At 38.1% G+C, this 13,658-nt stretch overlaps 1 protein-coding gene and 1 long non-coding RNA gene across 6 annotated transcripts in view; one reads left to right on the plus strand and one right to left on the minus strand.

Annotated features, from left to right (window-relative positions):
* Window positions 1–222: 222 nt before the first annotated feature.
* LOC148735248 (uncharacterized) lies at window positions 223–2,781 on the minus strand. The gene is made up of 2 exons (XR_015998975.1): window positions 2,623–2,781; window positions 223–742 (listed from the first exon to the last, which is right to left on the minus strand). It is a non-coding gene; the product is annotated as an uncharacterized LOC148735248 (long non-coding RNA).
* A 1,858-nt stretch (window positions 2,782–4,639) lies between these two features.
* Window positions 4,640–13,658, plus strand: part of LOC148735249 (splicing factor 3A subunit 1-like) — a 29,552-nt gene continuing 20,533 nt past the window's right edge. For 3 of the 5 annotated variants that reach the window (XM_088751542.1, XM_088751543.1, XM_088751541.1), the window contains exons 1-14: window positions 4,640–4,782; window positions 5,150–5,188; window positions 6,418–6,549; window positions 7,394–7,431; window positions 7,860–7,972; window positions 8,706–8,784; window positions 9,514–9,594; window positions 9,702–9,764; window positions 10,191–10,281; window positions 10,851–10,922; window positions 11,575–11,651; window positions 11,749–11,871; window positions 12,138–12,447; window positions 13,012–13,246. In XM_088751542.1, coding sequence (XP_088607668.1) covers window positions 4,740–4,782; window positions 5,150–5,188; window positions 6,418–6,549; window positions 7,394–7,431; window positions 7,860–7,972; window positions 8,706–8,784; window positions 9,514–9,594; window positions 9,702–9,764; window positions 10,191–10,281; window positions 10,851–10,922; window positions 11,575–11,651; window positions 11,749–11,871; window positions 12,138–12,447; window positions 13,012–13,246 — 1,496 coding nt within the window. In that variant the 5' untranslated portion in view covers window positions 4,640–4,739. The remainder of the gene's footprint in view (window positions 4,783–5,149; window positions 5,189–6,417; window positions 6,550–7,393; window positions 7,432–7,859; window positions 7,973–8,705; window positions 8,785–9,513; window positions 9,595–9,701; window positions 9,765–10,190; window positions 10,282–10,850; window positions 10,923–11,574; window positions 11,652–11,748; window positions 11,872–12,137; window positions 12,448–13,011; window positions 13,247–13,658) is intronic. The other 2 variants (XM_088751539.1, XM_088751540.1) reach the window with 2 other exon arrangements.

A 13,658-nucleotide genomic window follows, 5' to 3' on the forward strand; every position in this document is an offset into this window, starting at 1 on the left:
GTTAGCTAATGATTGATATCATAATATTACATTTTGCGGATCGGTTTGATCTGTTTAAATCATTGCGTTTGAAACGTGTGAATTAGGCATAAGCTGAAGAGAGTGCTGTGACTTAGTCGCAGGCATGGAAAAAAGTGAACTGAATTGTTGCTGAATACTATCTGATTTGATACAATAGTCCGTGTAAACTAAAAAAGGTAGTAGTAACAATGACTCATCTGCTTGAATAAAGCCGTGATTTTTCTTAGGAAAAATGATATCAGAGAAATTATCTAAAGACCCGTTGATGTTACAAATTGCCTTATGCAAAAATCAGAATGTTAATCAGAATCACATCTTCCTTAGTAGTGGGTTATGGGTGAAAGTGCTGCTTGGGCAGTTATACTGTGTAAGTATATAACTTTTGAATAAACTATTCGTTCCATTACTACTGAAATTACGGCAACTCTTGGGTCATTTCCATGCACTGCCTTCTCGGATGTCTGTTTTATCTTTACGTCATGATGTGATTAGTTAATCCTAGGGTTGGCTTTATCAGGAGATATTTTGGTATATCTTAGAAGGATCTTGATTTCAGTCATCGTGTGGAACGGCTGGTTTGGTGGAGTTTAGTGAAGGTGGATTGTTCATAAATAATGCTCTCCAAAATCTGCGGTCTTCCCAGATTCAATGATTTCAAGGCTCGTTCCCAGACAGTCAAAGAGGGGCTTTGGTGTAATTACCCCACTGAAGTTCAGCAAATCTGAAATATAAGATATAGATAAAACGTAAAAATTGCTGCCACGTGATTTTGTGAAGAAACAGCGCTCAAAAAGTGCAATTCAAGTTCCAAATTAGAGCAGTTTTCAATTGAGTCCTCGATATTTTAAAATCTAGTATTCATTAGCTTCCCATGAAAACGAGTGATAATAGCCGTCAAGTATTTTATCTCTTTAAACTAGCTCGCAGTTTGACAACTAGGAAGCCTTACAGACGACGCGATCTGTTTGATAAATCCTGATCCGTGCTAATCACAATCCATTAAGCCACGCGCAAGGATAACAAAAGTTTTTGGTTGATGGCAAATTGAAGGTTATTTTGCGAGAAAAACTTCAAAATTTTTTTCACACAGCAAAATTGCTAATTTCACATAGAAATTAATTTTCTCTATAAAATGAATTTTTTTCCAGCAACTGTAGTTCTTTCATTACTTAAGACAGTGTGGTGTCCTCAGAGCATAAAATATTAAAAGGGTCTTGGCTTCCAAGGAGGACAGGCATATTTCAATGAATGATGATAGATGATGAGTTTTTCTCAACTTTTCTTGGCCCACACGCCGAGCACGGCACTTCTCGCAGCAGGACCTTTTCAATTAGAATCATGCCACTAATTTAAGCAAATACGCCTAGAAAGCTTCAAAAATATGTCACAGAATAAGGGTGTAGAGACATTAGACAGAACACGAAACTTTTATCACCATTTCCATTTGACAGATTGCCTCGTACAGGAGCAGTTTTCATTCATTCAGTTAAAGAGACAACTAACGTCAGATATATCACGCAGGGATTTCTTGTTTTGAATAGTTTTCCTTACGCTTAAAAAAAGGTCGCGTGTGGCGTGTGTAGAACTTAAGCAGGTCGCTTTGGAACTCAGTCATCCGTTACTTGAAAACAACTCGCAAAAGTTTTCTAAATATCACTTAAAGGCTCCGAATCATACACTTCTTAAACGAAATATTGAAGGCAACCTTGGGGTCGCCCTTCATGCAAGCCAAGTTTGATTTTTCTTCACTTTCTAAGATTTCGTGAGGGTACAACAATTTTCAAGACCGCAAGTGTTAACAATGGTCTATTCTTCTCTCAACCAGCGTGTATGAATGAAACTCACTGTCAAGTTGAATTTTAAATTGTTTTCGGTTAATCTCGAAGAATGTCATAGAAAATTAAAAACTCCGACTAACAACCTCTTAGTGGGTTCCCGTTATTCGATTGAAAAATTCCGATCGCTGTGATCTCAACTTTGTAATCAAAATCGCAAATGTTTTTTCCTCGTTCCAGCTAACACTTGCTGTTTGCCTGTAAGGATATTTCATAGATGTTTTTATTATCTTGTCGACAAAGACAAAAGCTAATTTTTGTATTTTAAAACTTGATTTTCTAAAAGCCAGACTACCCAACTTTTGGTCGTTCGATTGCGTCTCATAGAAGTATTTTGAACTTGTAAAACTTTTCCAGTTTTTGGCGACATATTTCGGTAAATTTAGTATTTTGATAAGGAAGGAGGAGATACGAAATCGTCCCACAAACCTTATTAGTTGAACCAGATTTCATCTGCATAAATATTTTAGCTGTTTCGCTCAAAGTAAAGATAAGTTTCTTGCTGTGATTTAATTTTCGCAAAACTCATCGACATGTTCAATTACTGTGTCTGTAGTTACTGTCCTTGATTTTGCTTTAAAATAAAAAAAAAGGTTATATTCGTGTGGGTTTGATAACAAATTTCACTTTTCGGTAATAAAATTTGCAAATTTATTATTCTGTGTGGTGTAAACCTCCTCCCAAACACAGCTGTATCTGCGAAGTGTGTGTCAACACTGAATACGGATAGAAAGTGTGAAATCACGTCAACTACAAGCTTACTTACCATAGATTCTGTCATCTTTCCCTTGCGTGAGGTTAGTAAGTGCTAGTTGGCGCATCTGCCCGTGTGGGCCAATGCGTGAGATTAGCAGGATAAGAAAGCTTGCAGCGAACGTGAATGTAGCATGTGTGGAAAGGACCGACTTCACCTGTTGTATTCCGTATAAACAGGACGAGGTAATACCCTGTTGTTTCATTGGCTAACTCTTGTTACGCCCTTGATGCCTGCGATTGTTTCGAGTCAGCGGCGTTCACATTGTGTAAGTATTGATTACAAACAGCAAGTGAAATATTGATGAGGCTTACAAAACAAACTTGTCTAGAAACTTTGCGTTGTCTTATTGCGTTTCTTTTCAGTTCCAAATTTTTTGGAGGAGAAATCATGTCTATATACAGAACTAAGCATTTGATTAATTCGAGCATTAAGATTATTGAGCCCAAATGACAAGTGTGTATGTTAGGTATATCAGAAGATAAGATCTTAAGATAAAACTCATTTGATAAGGGTGTGATACTCTACAACATGTAAGCAAACAGAGAATAAACACGGAGTTTGGCACGAGATAACGGCGAATTACGACGAAATTGTCGTCATTTGTAGTTCAAAGAAGTTTGTTCCACAGGAAATAATACCGTGATGAATCTCCATCTCTCTTGTTGTTATGAGTGGAGGCAAACGAGGATTAGGACACGAACAATCAAAGTTAATTCACTTTACCACTTTCTATTCAGGAACAAGTATCTGTTATACAGATTGGTGAACACCTGCCGTTTTTGCCTCCAATGAAAGAAATCTTTGTGAAAAGCAGGAATACAAAATTAGTCGTGCTGTGTATTCCATGGTTTTCATTCAAACGCGTTGACTTCGCAATACCGTTACCAAATATATAACAAGCACAACGAATAAATCGTCAAGTGTAAAATGCAACTTTTGCATGATTCTGTAGATACATGCTACGCATTTACAAACATTAGAGTTGCAAATTTTGCAAGTCTGACTTAGCGTGCTGTTTTCCGCGGTTTGTGGCTAATTCGAAATTATCTCTACGACATTGTGTTTACTAGAAGACACGAAAATGGAAGTGATGGTTACAAAACTTTGTCTGAAGTACACTCAAAATAATCGGATAAAGCCCGAAGATAAGGAATTTTTTAGTCGAGTTTCTAAAATATCTCGGGGTTGGATACTTTTGATGTAGTGAAAAGCTCGTCGTGATTTATCTTTAAAAAAAAAAACATTACTAGCGACCTACTTATCCAATTAGAACAGAGAATGATATCACAATTGCGTCTTGTTTGTCGGCATTTTTTGCCCGGCATAGCGGTAAACATGTATTTATTTTGATTCATCAGTGGCTCTACTGTTTGCTATAAGCCGTCTATGTTGATGCCTGCGTTTCTCAAAAGCGCGGCAAAGTTGCCAGATACAGTTCTTCAACCACGTTCGCTGAAATTTAAATTAATAACCTCCATTGACTCGAATTCTCCATAGTTCGAAAGGAATATTCCTATAATTCAACCTTCGATAACTTTAGCCAGATGAGAAGTCGGTCGAAAGAGCACTGTGGTTCCTGAAAACATTGAATTTATTTTGAACCAGCCACGCATTTTTCGTTTTCGCTTCCTTGGATAAAAGAAACGTGTCAAGTGCGTTATTTGACCCTAATGTTGCATAAAAACTCGGGTAGGGTACAGTACTTTTTTTTTTTTTTTTCATAAAGCTTTCAATACTTAAATGTGAATCGTTTTCTTGATTCAAAACTGTTACATTCTCAGCTGGACCTCTCTGTATTCTGATTGAATTTAACAAGAATGTATTTAGTAGGAATGAAAATGCAGCGACTACCTTTCTCCCTTATTTCCGATAATTTTCCCTCTTTCTCTGAATCGAACGTCGGATCCCATAATTTTAAAATTTTCCTTATTTATATTTATAGCGGAAATTCGCTCGTAAGAAGTCTGGAGCAAGACAGCTCATAGCCTCGACATCATGCCTCGACATCATAGCCTCGACATCATGCATGTGTGGAATTAGGTGACCTCGTTGTCATGCAGAAAGATGGCCGCCTCGTGAAGGAGTTATAGCGTTCTGAGTTGTTGCAGTAATCTTCTACTCACAGGATGCCGGCCATCGGAGTTATTTACCCTCCACCGGAGGTGAGAAGTATCTTTCCTTGTGTATACCACATTTTGTGGCCACTTGATGGCGAGAATACGGTCAGGCATTTCCAACTTCGTCTTTCACTAATTAGACGTCGCGTTGTAGGAAGACTGATCATATTGTCTCGTTGCTTTCATTTTGGAAAGATCAAACGAAATGAAAATTATGTCCTTTCAGAAAAAGGCCTGTGACAGATGATAGTTTGAACGCTGCTATAGAGTGTGGTGCAGAACTTCAAGTTGACGTGCATGACTACATGTAAATATATTTCTCAGGACGAAGCAAAACTCTTTCTTAACTGGTCGGTAATGAGAGCATTTTATTCAAAGTAGTTATATCAAATACATGTAAACCTTAACTTAAGGCTCAGATATCGTTGACAAGACTGCGAGCTTTGTTGCCAGGAACGGTGAGTAGCAACACATATAAAATAAAGATGTATCAGTATATCGACACTACGGTAACAGTAGACGTGAGGGCAAGAGTACCATATAACCCCATACATTAATTATGCATTCAGACTAGTACACTTTGTTTTTGAAGTTTTGTCGTGAAAGACAAAGAAGTGGAATACATAATTAATGTATGGGGTTATATGGTACTCTTGCTATATTTGCATGTGTGGATCATACACATGTGTATAGTTGTAAATGTGTGACAGATAAGAGTGGAGTCTTGTTTGGTCCATAAGTATTTGATTTGCTAGATGACCATAAATTACTTTGTTATTACAAGTTTGACAAAAAAACTCCCTAAATAGAGCATCCACCTTTGATTTGGTGTCATGTGACACTATAAAGGAAAGAATCTCAAGGGGAGAAGAGAAGAGAACTCTAAGTAAGAACCATACAGTCACCACACTGACCTGCTCTACTTCAAGGAAATGTGGTGATCAGCTGGCATTTGGTTTTAGTTTTGGACTAGATCAGTTGGGAGGGGGAACAAGTTTTCTTGAGTAGTCACAGAACAAAGTAAAAACAATGTAATACCATATTGTTTTTGACACTCAATGGAACAGCATTTGTCTCTGTATGATTTAAATGCATCTTACCAAAGAGATATTTTACAGCATAGAGCTCTGTCTGTTCAGTAACAGTGTTCATGGAAAAAGATGATTCTAAAATGCAACTGGTATCCTTTGTGGTGATCAGGGATTGCAGATGGTAGAATTCTAGGGTGATCATGCAGAATTCTCTGTTTAACAGATCAATTCTGCATTGGCATGTATCTGTTTCGTAATAGATCATTGATGATTTTGAAATGTGGCCAGAACAAGGAACTGGTTCTTATCACAGTTGCTTGTGGTGTCATCAGTGATCCATTGCTGAACAGATACATGCACATGGAAACATGGAATCCATTTATTTTATTTAAAAAAGTAAAATTTTGTTGATGGTGACATCATCTATGCAGTAGTCCAGCAACATATCATAGATAGGAACCAATCAAAATGCATGTATCCTTTAGCTTATTATATAGCTAAATTTTGATGCACTGAGTTATTTTGTTCTGCAATATGGAGAACATCCTCCAGTCACTTTTCACCATTCTAAAACCACTACATTTGGTGATTATACTGCTTTGAGAAAAGTGGATTGTGTAAGTAATTATTGTGTCAATATTATCTGTTTGTTGCAGGACCTGAATTTGAATCGCGAATCAGACAGAATGAAATAAACAATCCAAAGTTTAATTTCCTGAATCCTGGAGACCCCTACCATGCATACTTCCAACAAAAAGTTACAGAAATTAAAGAGCAGGATGACAAAGGTGAGAGATAGGAACATGATACATCAGGTCCACTTGTATAGTTTGAAAAGAAAAAGAGGATCATAAGAATGAACAGTATGTGTTACAGGTATATTATGATATGTGGTAATGCAGAATTAACCATTTACAGTATGAACTTGTCTTTGAAAGAGGGCTTGGATGGTGCAGTAAGAAGAGTTGTAACATTCCATTGTCATGACCCAGGTCTGATCCAGGTCTGATTTTTGGAGCAAGGGTCTCACATTGATTGAGTTTTTTGGTCCCTGCATGTATCTTTGTTGCCAAGGGTTTTTCTGTGGACTCTTTAGTTTTTCCTTCCAGAAGAGCCAACTCTGCCTACACTTATTTTTACCTGGAATTATTGGGACCATTTTTTTTCTACACATTGGTCCCACTGTTTTTACATTTTCGTTCTTTCTTTTTTTTTTTTTGTACAGTGTATCTATGTCTTCTGTTTATCTGTACTTCAAACTAGTTCATAAGGTTTTATCTTCTGATTGGTGCCATAGTGTGTAGTTATCTTCTTCCCTCATTTCAAACCACACTAAGTGGAATTTCCTTTATTGGGTATTGGATATTCTATATGCATTTGTCAAAAAATAATTGTTTTTGCATTTTTAAACACGCAATCGGTGAAAAATAATTATTACCCTCCCAGTGATACAGTGTAGATTGATATAACAGTGATAATATTTTAACAACAGCAAAGCAAACTAGATTTGGACCTGTAATTGCTTTGGAACTTAATTTGTCATACATGTACATGTAGTTTGGTCTGCTGTAATATAATTAATAAACTTTGTGATACTTTAATGCATTAAATTGGTCATAAACTATTTATCAGAACCGGAGGTCATCCCAGCAGCTCCTGTTCCACAAAAGGTAGGAACATTTTTAAAGGATCTTTATGACCCTTATTGACTCTTTCACTTCTGAGATCTGAGAGCAAATTCTCCAAATGAAAGCTACATAGTGTAGATCTTTTGTGGATTAATCTTGAGAATTGGTTGTTACAGCCTACTGTGTTAGTCACTTGTACAGTGACTAACACAGTCTTACAGTCTTGGAGTGAAACTCAACACTCAATTCTCCAAAGTTTCAATTACAAAGTTTTGGGGCTCAAGTTGGTGATTTGCACAGCAAGTTGTGTCAACTAAATCTTTCCAGCCTCCAGATGACCAACATGGTTGCAGCTTGGTAAAACGTTAGATGGTTATATCCATTGTCAATTTTTGAGCATGCTCAAAGATGGATGAATGCATTACTGTTCACATTTCCATCATTTGAACTCTGTTTGTGTTTGGTTTCAGCCAAAACCATTGATGCAGATACCAGTGGCAATTTCAGAGCCACCTGTACCCAAAGAACCTCCCCCTGAGTTTGAATTTATGGCTGATCCACCTTCCATATCTGCATTAGATCTGTGAGTAATAAAATACCTTCATAATATGCTAACTCCTTTTCTTTTTTTTTTAGAATTTTCTGGGTGTAAAATCAGTAACCTTGATTGTGTTTTACCATTTAACAAATGGTAAACACCACAGTGTACACTATTGAGTTATGGATGCACGCGGGAGGTTGCTAAGCACGAAAGAAGCGTAAGAGTCGCTCGAGGCAATAGCCGAGAGCGACTCTAGCTTCTTGAGTGCTTAGCAAACCTCCCAAGTGCATCCATAACTCAATAGTGTACGCTGTGGTGTTTACCATTTGTTTTATAACATAACATTGATACATTGGAGCTAAAGAGTTCCCTTTTATTCAACAAATCTTACGCGACCAGATAAAACAAGTGCGCACGGAAAAATAGTCTTTGCATTCGCTCACGTCAGCAGCGTACACCCGTGGGCAAATGGGGGACGCTAAATTGACCAATCAAAGCACGCGCTTTACTTTGCTTATGTTATATAAATTGTTATTTACATGTATTAATTAGTAAAGTTGAATTCAACTATAATCTGTGTACTGAATACTGTTACAGTATTGGGAATTATTGAATTCTATGATAATATCAACCTGGGAATACTTTTTGATTCAACACCATAGTCTAAAAGCAAAAATAAGGAAAAACACAGGAAGACAGTGTAGAGTATTGATATAGATGTAGGTCTTTCATGGTAATTGCAAGTCATCATTTTTTATCCCTTTTAAACTCACAGGAATATTGTAAAACTAACTGCACAGTTTGTGGCAAGGAATGGGCGTCAGTTCCTAACCAATCTCATGAACCGAGAGCAAGTATGTTTGCCATAAGACACTTAACTATCATGAGACAATTCAGTTGTATATGCACTAGCTAAAATTATTATATTTTTCATTTAGTAGAGTGTAAGTGAATTATAGTTGATCAATTGAAAGAACAATCAGCAGATCCATAGGGAAAAGGCTGGTGTAAACCAGTGATCAGTATAAATACACTGAATGAATGATGAATGAATGAATTCCTTATTTATATTGCGCCCTTTCTAATATACAACATTCAAAGGCGCAGTACCCCCATCAATTTGATAGACACTACACAAAGATAGACCACAACACCGGGCACTATGTGCTCTACCCTTTTCGAACAGTGTGTAGGTTCTTTAGTGTCCCACAATTTTTTTTTTTTCACATACAAGGGCTTGTGAGACAGGACCTCCATTTATCGTCCCTATCCAAGAAGACTAGAAAGTCTAACCATTTGCAGATATTATTACAAAGGCAGCACTTTCTTCTCAGTTATTTAAAGACCCTGAGTGTTGGTCCAGCTGGATTTGAATGCACAACCTCCCGCACAACAGTCCAGCACTCTACCAATTGAGCTAACTGGGAGGCGGGTGAATGATAATGATAGTGATAATGATAATGAGAGAATCACTTCTCTTACTAGAATGAAAAATAATTATATATCTAGTTCAGTTGTACATGTAGATTGCTTTTTGAAACAGCCCTTGTGACTTGCAATCACAATCGTCATTTTTATTGCAGAGAAACTATCAGTTTGACTTCTTACGTCCACAGCACAGTTTGTTCAACTACTTCACCAAGCTTGTGGAACAATTTACGAAGGTGAGACTTGTTTAGTGATGTTTTGTTTCACACTATTTTCACACAAACACACTCATGTACTGCAGTAGGTGTTGTAACCAGGTTCAATAAATCTTTCATCTCATCAGGTCTTAATTCCCCCAAGTGATATCAAAGAGAAGTTGCAAAAGGATGCCTACAAACCCAAAGAGGTATCACAAAAGTCTACTACACTTAAATAAAGTTTATATCAATTTTTTAACAATGATTTGTTGCTAAGTGAATTGTAATCCTCTTTCGTTTGTGAAAATTAGTAGTCAATATATTAATCTTCCACCCAGGAATATGTAGTTCAAATGTCTGAAAGTTAACTTTCTTTCATATTGTACATTTTTTTTTGGGGGGGGGGGGGTGGGGTGGGTACATTTTTATGATACGCTACATTTCTATGTACCACATAAAAACTGGAAAGGAGACAGGCTCCCCTCATATATAACAGTTATATTCACTAGCATATTCAATACGTCAGTGGGCTTTGTCGGTGTAATTAATAGAAAACTGTCAGTCTGTCTGTGGACAAGGTTTTTTTGTATTCTAGTTATCATTCAGAGTAGCTGACATACTTTGCATCTTCTTAGATTCTGGATCGTGTCATGTATCGTGTGGAGTGGATTAAGGAGCAAGAGAGAGAAAAAAAGAAATTGGAGGATGAAAAAGAAAAAGAAAGAGGTTGGTATCTTTGTGATTAACAATAGCGGTATATTTTAGAAAGCAACATGAAACTCAAAATCTTTGAAACTTGGGAAATGACAGGAATAGCTTGTTATATGGAAACATTTTTGTAAACTTTTGCAAGAATGATCACAATTCTGATGCACCTTGAAAGTTGCAAGTCAGTGCAACTCACTCATATTATGTGACTCTTTGAAAGATATATTCATGTACATGTGCATGTGCATGTCGTTTGAAGGACAGACAGCCTAGAGGGTGTGGTTCTCTTTGAGCATTTGGTTTCTGTTCTAGATCCAACTGTGGTCATAAAGTTCTTTTTTCAAAGAATTTTACATTTTTGTTGCATTTTTATGTGAAGTACTTGTAATTTGTTCTGAGTGTGGTAGTTATTAAAGCCTCTCTTGTTTATGAAATCTTTTCTTACTCTTGGTGAACTGCAAGCCGGGGTAATTACTATGTGTGTGTGTTCCTTAAAATTTCTCCGCGGGCTTAAAGTTGATATGCAGTGCTCAATTGTATGGGAATGAACTATTCCTAAACTGATTATTTTCCTTCTTCAAATTTAGTTGCATTTGCATCAGTGGACTGGCATGACTTTGTTGTGGTGGAAACGGTGGACTTCAAAGACAACGAAACAGGTTGGTTACTCACTTTACAATTCTACCAGGGCTGAACCCTTTAACTCTCAGAGGTGTCTAACATCCACCACTTCTCCCTTTGGTATCCATACATTATTAAAAACTTGATCATTAGATAGTGCAATTCAAGACTTTTTATTGGTTTAGCAGTTATGGTATATGAGCCAATATACTCACTTTACAATTCTACCAGGGTTGAACCCTTTAAATCTCAGAAGTGTCAAACATAGAACTTCTCCCTTTGGTATCCATACATTATCCAGCAAACAGGTTGGGAGCCATTACTCAAACTCGTCTGTTAGAATTTGTTATCTTGATCTACATGTCCAGGTGTACTACCAAATTGTCTTACTAATTTACAGGGAAACATGTAGTAGCTAGAAGGGAGGTTTAACATTCAGATTTTGAGAGTTATAGTGTTCATGGTTTGATTTAAGAAACACAGGAAGTGAGTGATGTTTTTGAAAAAATGCTGTTTTTAGGTTGTCAGTAGAGACAGCTACAATTTGCAGTTGTCCAAGTTTCACAGCTGCTGAAGGGGAAAGCTGTCAAAAACCTTCACAGAAAAGCACCATTTACACCTGCAATTAAGCATTACTCTTTCAAAACATTTGTTTCTATTTATTAAGATCCTTGTGTTGCGTTATTTTAGCCAACCTGCCTCCACCAGTAAGTAGAGAACAGCTTGGAGCCAGGATATTGGCACAGGAGCGCTATGAACAAGTTCAGGTGTGTAGGTTGTGATAAATTTAAATTTGATAGTTGCTTTAATGTTTCATGTGCTTTTTCAGGTCAAAACTGAAAAGTTTATCATTACTGTTTGTAGGATGATGGTCCTACGCCAGATGATATGGAAGTCAACATGGATGTGGAGATGGAAGTCGATGAACCAGAGCCGCCATTGTTACAAGTTCCTCCACCTCCCCCTCCTATGAAGGAGCCAACTGGGGTAAGACAATCCTATCTTAAGTTACTACCTACAGTGCTTGTACCTTTTCATCAACCTACATGGTACCTACACCCTCGTCGGCGTCCGCTTATGAGAAAGTTCAAATATCAAATTTTGGACGGGGATTGAAACAAGACTTTGTGAAGGAGAATGGGAGAAGAGTTGTTCACATACGAGGTTGTCCGCAAAAGCTTTTAGTGTGTTTGTTTTAGCGTTTATGACTCTTCTGCAAAGACCGTGACGGCCATGTTGTTTTAATCTTCTAGAAAAGCACAGACATCAGTGAGGTACCTCTTCCACCGATCCCCTCGGAGCCCGGCCCCAAACCGCCCCTACCTCCCACGGCCCCTGGATCGAACATCCAAATCCGGAGAAATTATGATCCTAAGGCTCCTAAAACGCCTGCACCCCTGGCACAGACGGACAAGTTCCTGATCTCACCAATCACAGGCGAGCGGGTCCCTGCAGAGAACATGGCTGAGCACATGAAGATTAGTCTGTTGGATCCACGCTGGAGGGAGCAGAGAGACAGGGTGATGCAGGAGAAGAAAGAGCAGGAACAAGTGTTTGCCGAAGGTAAAAGAGTTGCTAATGGTCATTCAATCTGCTCGGTGTGAATACGCTATGAGGTTAAAACAAGAAAAATAGAAAGGGAGGGGGGAGGGTCGTGTTACTAAAGCTATTTTTAGAAAAGACTATTGACTGGAAGTCTGTTTTCTGAGACGCCTGTGTCAAGGCACTGTGAGGCCATTTCAGATTAATTATTGTGCCTGAAAACATTATGATTACGAAGAGCATAGAGTCGAAAACGAGTTTGGAAAGAAGGTAATTTTTTTTTTCTCGAGCGAGATCTCGCGGGGCAGACGTCTCGGTGAAATTCCAAAGCCCAAAAAAATTTCAGTGGAATCGACGTTCGTTTGATTTTTGGCGTCTGGAAGTTTATCAAGCTTGTTCCGTCCAAGTTGTTAGCCAGTCTTCTTTTTTTTTTTTTTTTTTTTGTTTCCTTTTACAACCTCTCCATCTTCTCTCTTTCTCTGTGTGTTTTATTGACCATGACAAAGTCTAGACAAAGTCTTGGCTAAATTCTGGCCATTTTGAATTTCTTTGGATGCCTAAAGCATACTTCCATTTGTCTGCCAGGTATGTCAATTGGAAGCAGTCTGAAGCAGCTGGCCGAGCGCCGTACCGACATCTTTGGAGCTGGTGACGAAGAAACTGTCATCGGTAAGAAGATCGGGGAAGAAGACATCCGAAAACCAGAGAAGGTCACATGGGATGGTCACACAGCTTCCGTGGCGGCCACGTCACGCTTGGCTCAACAAGGCGTGACAATTGAACAACAGATCGAGGCCATACACAAATCGAAGGGACTCACGTGAGTGTGAACTCTGAAGTCTTAACTCTGTGCTCCATGTTGCGCAAGATTTCCGTCAGCGGACATCTAAGTTGTTTCAAGAAGCAACAGTTTGCGAGAGCGAATCAAACCTCGTTTTTGTGTTATCTGCCGAAGCCTTTGGCTTCCGCAGATACCTCAGACCTCGGTTTTGATAATTCATGAAATCTTGCTCAACCTCATCCAATGATTGCTTATAATAATCCATCGAAAATTTTTGCTCGCGTGGGATTGGTCTTTGCGAGACCAAATATTCCTAACTTAAATCTGGTGAAAAGGCGAGGATATACGTCGAGTGATATTCCCAATTTTCACACCTTACCTCTAACACGATAAAAGCGTTCGTTAGCAAACTTTTAATTCGGGAAGAGACAGCGTTTAGCCATCGTTACAG

Source organism: Stylophora pistillata, chromosome 3 (assembly GCF_964205215.1).
Source record: "Stylophora pistillata chromosome 3, jaStyPist1.2, whole genome shotgun sequence".
Taxonomy (NCBI): domain Eukaryota; kingdom Metazoa; phylum Cnidaria; class Anthozoa; order Scleractinia; family Pocilloporidae; genus Stylophora; species Stylophora pistillata.